At 35.1% G+C, this 12830-nt stretch overlaps 1 protein-coding gene across 3 annotated transcripts in view; it reads left to right on the top strand.

The window, feature by feature from the left end:
• The window catches only part of RC3H1 (ring finger and CCCH-type domains 1), a 76109-nt gene extending 64973 nt beyond the window's left edge, over window positions 1-11136 (top strand). For 2 of the 3 annotated variants that reach the window (XM_045547323.1, XM_045547324.1), the window contains 3 exons: window positions 926-1096; window positions 2146-2261; window positions 3632-11136. In XM_045547323.1, coding sequence (XP_045403279.1) covers window positions 926-1096; window positions 2146-2261; window positions 3632-3782 — 438 coding nt within the window. In that variant the 3' untranslated portion in view covers window positions 3783-11136. The remainder of the gene's footprint in view (window positions 1-925; window positions 1097-2145; window positions 2262-3631) is intronic. The other variant, XM_045547325.1, reaches the window with a different exon arrangement.
• Window positions 11137-12830: the final 1694 nt, after the last annotated feature.

The following is a 12830-nucleotide window of genomic DNA, read 5'->3' on the forward strand; positions in this document are numbered from 1 at the left end:
GTGAGCAATTAGGTTTAGAAATTTTTTAAAAATCTGCATAATGTTTATATTTTGTCTGCTTTTCCCATTGCTTTATTTAAATTGGTTCAACGTGTTTTGATGCCTACTCTAAAAACTGAATGCTATGCTTGCTTACGTTAATCTTTATTTCATTAACTTTAAGATTTAGACCTTCAACCTGTGAGGCATTACCCTTTGTCCTCAAATTCGTGGCTTTTGTCTTCTTTTTTTTTTTTTTTTTTTTTTTTTTTTTTTTTGAGACAGAGTCTCGCTCTGTTGCCCAGGCTAGAGTGCCATGGCATCAGCCTAGCTCGCAGCAACCTCAAACTCCTGGGCTCAAGTGATCCTACTGCCTCAGCCTCCCGAGTAGCTGGCACTACAGGCATGCGCCACCATGCCTGGCTAATTTTTTCTGTATGTATTTTTAGCTGTCCATAAAATTTCTTTCTATTTTTAGTAAAGACGGGGTCTCGCTCTTGTTCAGGCTGATCTCGAACTCCTGAGCTCAAACAATCTGCCTGCCTCTGCCTCCCAGAGTGCTAGGATTACAGGCGTGAGCCACCGTGCCCGGCCACTACTGAGGTTTCATTGAAATAAATTACAGGAATTACTTCAGAAAAAAATAACAATAAAAAAAGTGGGAAAGATGCACACTTTTAGTAGACTTCGCCTTCAAATAAGAAAATAAAAAGCAATTTATACCTAAGATGAAATTACCATTCACTAAATTTAAATCCCGTATGTTTTGCTTTTTTTGTTTAAATGGTACTCAGAGAAACAGATGGTGCCTTATAGTTGAATTATTTTTGTTGCACGTACCTGGGTGATAAGCTTACTTGAGGCTGTGTTCTAGAATTGGGCCTGGTTATCCTAGACATGGTGTGAAGTCTGTTGAGTTGTGTATGTGCTTGGCTTTATGCACTAGGCCGTTAGTAACAGGCTGGTGTTGCAGAGGGAGGCAAACACCCTGGCAGGCCAGCCACAGCCCCCACCACCACCTCCGAAATGGCCTGGAATGATCTCAAGTGAGCAGCTGAGCTTGGAACTGCACCAAGTGGAAAGGGAAATCGGGAAGAGAACCCGGGAACTGAGTATGGTGAGTGTTATAGTTGGAAAAGAGGGGGAAGGTGAAATCTTTCATGTGGTTGTGTTACAGAATACATGGCTCTAGAGTTCTAAAATTATCTAGAGCTTGTAGAGTCATCACTCCAAGTCACTGATGAGTGATCAGCATTTAAAATAATTCTCATGAAGATGAGCTACCTCAGTACTTATCTTTCCTCTCCTCATTCCCATTTGGGTTGGGTCTGTTCTTAGTGTTCTTTATTAACTTTAGGGAAAACAAGGTAGTTAATGGAAATTCTTAAACTTCTGTTTATCATACTGATTAGGGAAGCAGATGGGATGGTGTTTACTATTTTGCAATACCATCGTGTTATGTAAAGATGTATTTACCAAATAACATTCTGATTTTTGTATCCTTTAAGTTACTGATGACCTAATTTTTGTTATGAGTGATACACAATCTACATATTCTTTCCTATGGAACTGTATCCATGAATATACTTGGGATTTGCTTCATAGTGCACAAACATTCATTTCAGCAGGAGACAGAATTTTGCTCTTTCACCCTAGCTAGAGCACAGTGGCGTCATCATAGCTCACTGCAACCTCAGACTCTTGGGCTCAAGTGATCCTCCTGCCTCAGCCTCCCAGAATCTTAAGTGATTAAACCTTTCCCTTGGGTTGCTTGGTATTTGACTTTTTTGTTGCATAGTTTTTACACTTTTTCTAAGCAAATAAATAGGGAAGTAGTTTTTCTGCTTATTGTACTTCAGCTTGCTTTAAGTCATTGGTGTTTTAGGTTTGGTTTGTTTTTTTCCTATAAGTCACTGTTTTTTCCTGTGAGATTTTTCCACGTTAGCTTTAAGCATTCTTCCTCTTATTCTTCAGCCTGGTTAGTGAACAAGTGGGTTGTACTTTGTGATGTTTTTGTGTGTTTTTCTCTTAGTTTGCCTGTTTCTTTGGCCATTTCACAAAACTAAGTATGATTTCTGGATCATCAGTTTGTTTGTATTATCTGTATTTGCTCTCCCATTAGCACCATTAAATAGATAACTTGTTTTATTTCCTTCTCTTTCAAAGGAGAACCAGTGTTCTCTGGACATGAAAAGCAAATTGAATACAAGTAAGCAAGCAGAGAATGGACAACCAGAACCACAAAACAAAGTTCCAGCAGAGGACCTTACATTGACATTCAGGTAAAGAAAAGGACATTTTCATAGTCTTATGGAACTACACTTAAAAGAGGAATAATTATATTATCTGGTCATACCAGAAGTACCCTTATAAGTGTGATTTGATTTTTAAAATATCATTTTATGTATGTTGAGAAAATACATTTGCATAAATCTAGGAGTTACAAAACTTATCAGAACAGATCCAAGGTTGAATTATCTGTTAATACCTAACAAATGAAATTTTCTGGTTACATTTGCTTCTACCCCTTGTTTCATAATTTGTTTTCAATACAGCCTTATATCTTGAAAGAAATATATGCTCAATGTAAAAAAGAATCTAAAATTAAAAAAAGAAAAGAAAAGCACCCCCCTTCATCTTAAATATGTTTTTAAAAATAAGCTGTGAGAAATTGAAAATTTTAGAAAAGGACAATTTAAAGATCACCTGCAATTTCAATACCCAGAGATAATCAGTGTTAACATTTTGATGTATATCTTTTCAGTCTTTTTAAAGTGTATGGGCATTTAGCCTCTTGCTGTTGTTTATAAACCCACCACCCTGGTTTTTAGTGTGGTCTATCCCGTATTCTTGTACAGGTGTGGAAGGATACATATCAACTACCATGACCAACCCTGCAATAAATAATATTATAGTTAACCCTTTATTTGCACATCTTTAATTATTTTCTGACAACATTTGAGTCTTTTGAATGCAGAGTTCTGAGTTGCCTTCTTAAAGTCCAGATAGTAAATATTTTAAAGTATGTCTTTGTTGTGACTCTCGACTCTGCTCTATCGTGTGAATGCAGCAGTAGACAATATGTTAAACCAATGGGCAGGCTATATTCCAGTAAAACTTTATTTATAAAAATAGGCAGCCAGCAAGCCAGGCACAGTGGCTCGTGCCTATAATTCCAGCACTTTGGGAGCCTGAGGCAGAATGATCACTTGAGGCCAGGAGTTAGAGATGACCAGCCTGGGCAACATAGCAAGACCCCATCTCTAAAAGAAAAAAAAAAATTAGCTAATTAGCTAGTTTTGGTGGTGGATGCCTGTAAGTCTTAGCTACTTGGTAGTCTGGGGGCCAAGGCAGGAGGATTGCTTGAGCCTAGGGAGTTCAAGGCTGCAGTGAGCTATTATCATGTCACTGAACTCCATCCTGGTTGACAGAGGGAGACCCGTCCCTAAAAATAAAAAATAATAGGCAACCGGATACCTTTGGTTTGCATACCCTGTGCTAAAACACAGATGAGGAACTGCAAATTAAAATTTGGAAGCCATTCATACATTTTTCTATAATAAATGATAGGCCCTTATTGATTTTATTCTGCTAATAAATCATTTTCTCTTTTATTAAAATTCTGACTACTTTTTTTTTTTAATGTTAACAGTGATGTACCAAATGGATCAGCCTTGACACAAGAGAATATCAGCCTCCTATCAAACAAGACCAGCTCTCTGAACCTATCAGAGGACCCCGAGGGAGGAGGAGATAACAGTGACTCCCAGAAATCAGGAGTTACTCCCAGTTCTGCTCCCTAAAATATGAGGAGTTGTACTTTTATCTTCTGCTCCTAATCAATTTGTAGGGCATAGGGGTAGGAGAATGGATAACTTCCAAACTTTTTCTCTAAGAGTGGTCAGAGAAATCCAGGAAATGCACCAGAGGCAATGTGCACAAACACCACTACTAAAAACAAACCCTGCACATAGTTCACATTAATGCATATTTTTAATTTAAAGAAAAAGAAAATTAGCAGTATCTGCAAGCAATTCAGATTAAATTTGTTTTTGTTCTGTGAATGAACTTTATTTTAATAACTTTGGACGCCTTGGATCCAGGGCTTTAAAAAAAAAAGAAGATATTATATATATGCTCTGTTTGATTAATTGTATGATCTTAATGAAGTAGGTTTCTCTTTGTATTTTGGTATTATTACATACCCAGTGTATAATTCCTTACCCCCCAATCCTGTCCAACTCTCACCACCCCATAAACTTAAAACAGACAAAAAGAGAATTCTTTGGTGCTTGAGAAACAAAGAGACAGTGTAGACTGAGTTATTAGAAAATGTGCAGCAAACCAGCTTTTCCTGGAGTTGTTGTTTGGAATTTTTCTTTCTGGATCACTAGCTTCATGGATAGATATGTTTTTCTTATGACATTGAAATTTTTTTTCATTTAGGAGGGTTGTATTTCTTATTTTCAACTTTTCAGAGAGATAATAACCAATATTTGAAGTCCGCATTACCATATTAAAGATCCTTTGCATTCTTTTAATGTCATGAAAGAGCCAATTTCACTGTTCAGTTGTTTAATTAGAATTGAAGGAAGATTAAGAATGAACTGTAACTTATTAATTAGCATTGAAAATACACGCTTGGTGTATTACCTGCATTCAACTCATGGTTGTAAATTTGGAGCTGTGCTTTCAAAATTGAACTTTTGCTGAAAACATAGAATGCTCAGAAATCAGGACAGTCAACCATATTTTAAAACTGCAACACTTGATTTGAACATACAGTGAAAAGAGCAACATTACTTAAATGGATGTTTTTATTTTGCTCTCGAAACCTGAAAGTATAAAATTAAATCCCTATATACTAGAGCCCCTGGTTTTGGAGAGATTTGACAAATATGACCTGCTTGAGTCTTAAGGATAGTTTATGAATTGATTACTTGTTGCTGCTGAGAATCATTAGTATAAATAAGTAGGAAATACTTTGATGTCGGTTTCCATAGAGTTGCCTTTCCAATATTGAAAATGTTAATTCATGAAAATTTTGAAAAGAGGAAGACTTTTTTTATTATTTAATTCTGCTGCACATGTTCTGATGCCACTTGTCTATGCCTAACTAAGGCCCTGTAAAACATGTTTAGTGGGGATTGTTTCATATAGTTGCCCTCTCCATCCCTCTCTTTGCTAGATTTTTTTCAGTTTCCCTTTCTGGATTATACTACTAAATCAGAAAGCACTGGTTATGTAATAAGTTACTGCATTGCTTTGGTTGGGTAAAAACAAGAGTTTATATTTTTCTTGTTTCTTATTTTCTTAACCCTTAACTCCTGCTGAGGTCATAACAACCTCAGTCTAAGCTCTATGTCCATCATACTGTTAACTGAAACAAATGGGGGTGGGGGGTGGGAAGGGTAATACAGTCCTGCCATTGCCTACCAGTAGGAGAGTCCAAACAGAACACTCTTTTGAGTAGCAATTATTTAATTTGCCCAGTCAAGGCACCGTGTTTATATACTATTTCACATTGAATTTGATTATGCCCTACAGACCTGGCTGGTCAAGGATTTGATATACACATATTGGCTTGGGATTCGAGCTTTCTTTTTTATTTAAATAAAAATTTATATATATATTATATATATATACATATATACATAGCTATATCTGTATATATATTGGGTATGTTTTAAGGATTTTTTCGCATGAGCGCAGCTGTTGCGATAAAATGACTGATTGGGAGGTAGAAGCACTGAATGAAGGTGTGAAGCATTTTTTCAATTGATATATACATTCCTTTCTTTTTTAAAAAAATATACTTTTGCTTTTTTGGTTTTTTTAATTGCTTTTGTTTGCTTTTTTGACTTTTCCTTAATACCCTCCTACATTTACACTTTAAATGCTTATGTTTATTGGGAGAAGGAAAGAAATTTGAGCATATCTGGCAGAGTCCCAAGATTTCTCATTTCTCTGCATAACAATAAAAGACAATAGTACTAGTCTCCAACCTTCTGTAGGCAGATTTGGGTAGATCGCCTTTGGACATGTCAGATAATTCCTAAATTTTAGAAACGGTTCACTTTAGAACTCAGAATGATGCTGGTATTGGAAGAGAATTAATGGGTATTGATTTTGTTAACATTTAGAATAAAAGTAAAGTTTCATTTTGGGTATCTGTTGACACCCGTAATAACTCAATTTCTGTTGTTCTTATTCTGCCTTTAAATATACTTGTTCTTGCTTATACCATTTTGATTTTGTGAGGGAGGCAGGAGCAGGGATTAATTTATGTAGTATTAATATTCTGAACAAACCCAGAAAAGCCACTATGTAGACTTGACGTAAAATAGTATCTTTCTCTTTTTATGTGTTTTCTTTTGGGGGAAAAAAAATGCCTTAAATTATAGCCTGAATTCTAGTTGTACTCCTCCAAGGGCCCACACTGTAGAGGTAACCTGGTTGGATAGAAAAGCAGAAGAATGGTATATTGTCCCATTATCTATTTTAAGTTGGTCATTCTGCCTTACCTAATGGAAATTCTTGCAGCTTTCCTAGTGCTCACCAATAGGTTTAGGAATTCACTAAAACCCCTAAACTTGGGTTTTTGGTTTTTTTTTTTTTTCTTTTGTCTGTGATATGATGAGCCTGTAAGAGTAAATGTCCTATTCGGGCATAACTGCTTGACTCTTTAATTGCTTCCCCTCACCCCAATCAAAATCTGAAAGGTAGTGATTTTTCTCTGGCTTTTTAATTTTATTTGTTTTTTAGAGACAGTTTACAGATGAAACCAATCAGATAGGAAATACAGTTTGTATGCTTTTTACTTATTAAAATTTTACTTTCTTCTGAAGATGACTTTACTTGCTTTTCACTGAATTCAAGAGCAAGAATTAGATATCTCAGATGAACGTGAACAATTTTGAAAGGGTTCTGGTAGGGGTAATAAACATTGTGTTTACTCTTATTTCAATAACAAAACCAGGATTTTATTATAGTGAAGAATATAAGAGTACTTTGACTTATTCTTTTTTCAAGAGGTCTCTAGAAAAAGGTAGAAGAACTGAGAATAAGGCATCTAGATTCAGTTTCCTGTTTTACATATAATTCTTTTGCCTAATTTATGTTGTCACAAGATAAGTCCAATAGCTATGAAGTGACCAAAGATTCATTCCTTATTACTTTTCTAATTAAAAGAACAATTAGTTATACCATAGGTTTCTAGTAATATTATTTAAAGGATAAGATACTATTCCTAATGCCAACTACAAATATTCAACAAATCAGAATGTATAAATATTTGTTTGGTACAGTATTAATGTGGGTGATTCCCTTCTCCCATCTTATTTCCCTTCCCTTCTCCTATTCTTTCCCATGTATTTATTCTTTTGCCTAAAAGACAGAAAATTGGTATGATTCTCATTTGCTACTTTGAGTATGTAATTCCATCAGACATAGGTCTTCAGGTTTCGAGCTCAAAGTTTAATCCTAAGTTTTTCTGTTATTGTCTTTTTTTTTTTTTCCTGGCCCTTTTTCATCCTGCAGTTTCCCCTTGACTTACCCACTGCCCTTCCCAATCTGCAACAGTGACAGTTTGCTGCCTCAAAACAGAGCATTCAAATGAATTCGCTTAGCCAATAACTTCTGTGAAGTTGCCTTTTCTAATGGTGTTATTACTCAGTGATGCACAAATGTGGTATTTGCCCTACTGGTAGGCAAACAAAGGTCTGGTTAAGAATGGTAACCTGCTGTTTTCTTTAAAGGAGAGCCAAAGACTTGTGCTTTACTCTGTTTCAGTTTTGGGGGAAGCCGTAGCCATTTTGGTTGTGAACCTTTTAGTATTTGTGAGTTGATTGTTCTATGTAAGTAGATTTATCTAAAGTTAACTGTTAAAGTTAGCTAGCCTTATAAAATGTAAAAGTAATGAAAATTGATCAGTTTTCTCTAAACCAGGGAATGTCATCTTTTATAATACTGTGTATAAACAAACATCTGTTCCCTTACCCCCCACTTTTTTTGAGATTATCTTGTTATGATAGCGTCTTCTGTGTTTTTATGAGGTTTTTTTTTTCCCTTGTGCCTGACGGACAATCTGCTATCACTATGATCAAGACATGAGTCTGGATAAAAGGAATTCTTGAGCATGTGACTGGTGAGAAATAATTAACGGTAGTATAATACATGTTCCGATTATGTTAAGTTTCAGAGAAAAATAGATTCTTTTCACTAAAGAAGTATTTATTTAGTTGCTGTTACTTATATACAAATGGTGGTGAGTGGCAGTCTCATCATCATTTTTCCACTTTCTTTTTGCTTATCTTAACAAATTGAGTAAAGGTTTCATATATAAAATCTATGTGTAAAAAGCACCTGTAATGATTTATATTTCATTAAAGAGAATGGCCCCATTACTGTTTAGGAGAAATTCATAACCTGCCTGGAAGTTAACTGCAGTGTTTACTTAGATTTTCACCCTAGAAAGAGTCTAAGTGTGTTAAATTTTTAGTTGGTGATCCATGGTTACAGTGTTGCAAGGTGATCTGTTTCTGAAAAACCTGCTTAGCCTTTTTTTAAAAAATTAGAACTACTAAACTAAAGCAAATTTTACTTTCGCTATTAGAAACTGAACAAGCAAGCAATCTACTGTCATCATTTTACCTGAGTACCCATTTTGCTAATCTGCATTCATACCTTTCTACCTTGGACAGCTATGATTTTTTATATTTATGTGTTGCTTCAGCTCAGCTTTATGAAATTTGCCTGCTGAAATAACTTATTGGGAATTGTAGGTGGATTGTAGTAAATATTTTAAAAATTTCTCAATTCAGCTTTTATGAGCCACTTCAAAAAGAAAGCTGTTTTTTGTCAAAAGTTACTATTAATTGTAGTAAATACAACTTAAGATTCGGATTTTTGAGATAATAGATTCTAATTAATAAGTAATACTAGCTATAATGTTGATAAAAGACTAAGAAACTGCTACCACCAGGAATAAGTAACACTTCTTAGTAATAAATATGTTTCGATACTGCACTGAACAAGTGGATAAAGAGCCCTTTGAAAGCTGTTGTGATAAAGGGACTTACCTCACCACTGGAATCCTTGTTTTCAGAGCCCCGGTATTTTCAGCCAAACACTGAATTTCCCCTAAACTTTATCCCTGAGTAAAACATCCTTAGATTAACAACCTTTATTTTCACAGGAAAATAAGGCATAATAACCCAAGGGGGAGAACTTAAACCTCAAGACAACATTATGTCCAAAAACGAGTATTTAGAAAAATAAAATCCTGTGGAGTTTGTTATCCTAATGTATATTATATACTAGATAAGGGGACTTGTTTTCTTATGTTGAGGTCTCACTGTTTCTGCTTGGTTTTTGTTTTTGTTTTTAACTCTAAGCAGACAGAGCTCACAAGTCTTTGGCATCCATTTTAGGTTGTACACTCAGAGTCATCTTATAACTGGAAACTGTCAGGTGGTCCCCCACCCCAGTGAGTGTATGAAAGGGTTGAGAAAAGGATGGAAACAAACTCTTAGGTGGATAATTGGTTTCCTGCTTTTTTTTTGGCCTGATTTTTTTAAATGGCCATTTATTAGTGTAATCTCTCTCCATTGATTAGTTGCCATTCCCACAATAATACCGGAACTACCCCATAAAATATCCCTCTGACTTGAAGGCATTTAATGGTTTTGCTTATCATTTTTATATCCTCTGTTCAACTAAGACACTGTCCTGAGAGTTATTTTTCCAAATGTATTGTTGCCTGAATTTTCATACTTTCACCCTTTCATTCTTTCTCTTCTTCTCACCTCCTGGGAATGAAGGGAACTTGAAAAAAAATTTATTTATTTTATTCATTGGTCCATGGTCTTCATTATCTTATGATGAATCTGTGACTTTTTGGAACAAGAGCAATGGAAAAAGTGTGTTCAGGTAATGAACAAAACCTTTCACCCACTTAAACATTTTCCAGTTGTGAGATTCCTCTTCGTGTGTGTGGTCTCTTCCCCTTGTTACCCCTGCTACTCTTTTTTCCTGACTATGGTCAATTTGGTCTTTAGGCTCATACCAGTCTTCCCGAGACATTCTGCAGTCATTATCACCTTTTTGGGTGGATTTTATTTTGTTTTGTTTTTTTTTAATAACTTTTTAACATTGATGCATATTTGCTTGGGATAGAGCTTGTGTAATTTACCAATCGTATTGATTGTATGTGATTGTGCCCTGCAGAGGTATATTTAACAAGACAAAAATAATCTAGGTTAATAAAGGAGCCCATGAGATTTGAGTCAGGTTGTAAGTGACTTTATGAAATCACTTACAGTTTTGGATAGTGAGAATTTATATCTCCTGTTCTTATAAATCAATGCTAGAGAAGATACCATTTTTAAAAAAGTTTTCCTGCATTTTTGTTCTTTTTAATTGCCTCAGCTCCCTGTTCTTTCTTGCCTGCCTCTACTTACCTGTTAAGAGATAAAATATATTCAGTCTTAAAGTTACATCTGATTTTTAAATTGCTGAATTTTGTGAAATTTTGCTTTCCATGTGATTTCAACTTTGAAAAAAAGTAAAGAAAATATAGATAATAGTTTAGAATTTCACAAGCTGTGAATAATTCCTTAGGATCTGGCAACTGTGAAATCTAATTTGAAGACTTTATCTCCTGAAAGTTCTTTTGGAATAGAAAAAAGAACCCTGTTTGAAATGGACCATTTTCTTCTCGTTTTTAATCTGTTTAATATTTTCAATTTCTAAGCAGCCTTCAAAGCAAGTGAGGTGGAAAAAAAAAGAATAGTAAAAAGATGCTTGGGGCAACAGAACTCTGGATCTGAATAATTATGTATTCCACTTGTTGCAGGTTTTTGAGAGGATTAGGGCCATCTTTTTCAATTTTATATTATTTTTGTGCATGTTGTTTATATCAGAGATGCCACATTTTGTTAAAATGCTGTTTTCTTTCTATATTACCTTGGAAACTGACTCAGCCTCATGTTGCTCCTAATTAGTGTTTAAGGCTCCCATGAGTTGCAGATAAAAGGATTTATTTTAACATGTAGAAGGAGGTGATTCACCTTTTGGATTGTAAATATATGAAAGTGTCTACAAGGTCTTTATCTGCTTTCTGTCAGCATTTATATTAAATGATAATTTAATGAGGAATGTGTAGTCTTTTTTTGTAAATGAGTCTGTGCCATCTTATTCTAATCTTATTCTTACAACTTTAATGGGTTTCTTTAGGTGAAAAATGAAGTGGCTAATTTGCATGTAGTAGTTGCCAATTTTGTGTAGGCATCATTGGAATTAGTCTAAACTTAAATATATTACAGTCCAAATTTCTTCATTTTTTTATACAGTGATTGCACATTAGGAGTGAAGATAGTGGTTCTGAGATACTAGTATCAATATTCAATGAGATTTCGTGGCTATATCTTTCCATTCTTACTGACTTCTAATTGTCCTGAAATCCCCACCCATTAGTCATTCCTGGCATTTAGTGTATAAATGTAAGTTTATTGTCTCTTAGAAACCAATAGCTCAATGGCATGAAGAAGGCAAAAGGGGAGGAGATTATTGTAGATTAAAAGAAATTTAAGAAATACAAAAATCAAGTGCAACATGTGAGCTTTGTTTAGATCCTGATTTCAACAAAAACAAATAAAAGACATTTTTTACACAGTTACAGAAATTTGATTCGGTATTGGGTATTAGATAATACCAAGGAATGCTGTTTTTGTTCAGTGTGAAAATAGCAACATGGTTATATAAGAAAAAGTCCATTATTTTTTAAAGATGCATAACTGACAATGGCTGGAATTTCCTTTAAAATAATAACTAAGTATTTTTAGCAATTAGATGTCCATTGGTACCATATCTGTCCTCAAGGGAAGGAGCCATAGTAAAGAAATTTCAGAGGGTATGAGAGGTGGTAACTGCTACAGCCATCTCTGAATGATTATAAAATCTAGAGTGGGAATTCCAAAACCAGACCTGCTGTCTTTACTGCTTACCTGATTCTACCCTGCTCACAAACAGTAGGGTACTTTCTCACCCCTTAGTCTGAAACTCACAAAGACTAATACGAATGTTTTTTGTATGGCATTATTGCTTCAATCCCAATAACCAGCTAATCCTCAATAATCAATTATAATAGTAAATCCCTTTGCCTTCCAACAAGGTGACTCATTCAGTAAATGGCTTCCACCCTTATTTGGAACACCCAGCATATAAAAAGTAAATTTGCTGACTACTCACTGAACACCCACTAACAGTACTTACTACAGTGTAATAATTTATTGAGTACTCCCCATAAGCACAACACTCTAGGGGACAAAGAGTTAAAAAATACTGTCTTTATCCTCGAGCTCTTATTATAGAACTTGACATGTACACAGTTTTAAGATAGTTAAAAATCAATGGCAAAACACTAAACAGAATTAAGAAGGAATTATTGAACCACAGTTGTCCTCAGAAGAGAAGAGCAAGGAGCTGTGAGACTGTACACAAGGAAGACTTAAACTTGCCTGGCTGGTCAGGCTTCCCAGAGGAAGTTGTCTTGAAGATAAGACTTGAACAATCATGAGAGAGGATGAGGTGGGGTATTGAAGACTTGAGACTCCTAGTCAGAGAAAACAGAACGAATTTTCTGAGGGAAGAAAGAATCTGAGTTGCAAAAACTGGAGGCAGGTCATTGAAGCTAGAGTAGAAGGAATGAGTCGGTAGCTTGAGATGAGGAAGATCCAGATCATGGAGGCCTGTAGACCATGCTAAAGTGTTTGACTTCATTCTGAAGGTAAAGAGAATGCAAAGAAGTACAGCAAGCAGGGAAATTAACGGACCAGATTTGTGCCTCTTGA

The sequence above is a fragment of the Lemur catta genome, chromosome 3 (assembly GCF_020740605.2).
Source record: "Lemur catta isolate mLemCat1 chromosome 3, mLemCat1.pri, whole genome shotgun sequence".
NCBI lineage: Eukaryota > Metazoa > Chordata > Mammalia > Primates > Lemuridae > Lemur > Lemur catta.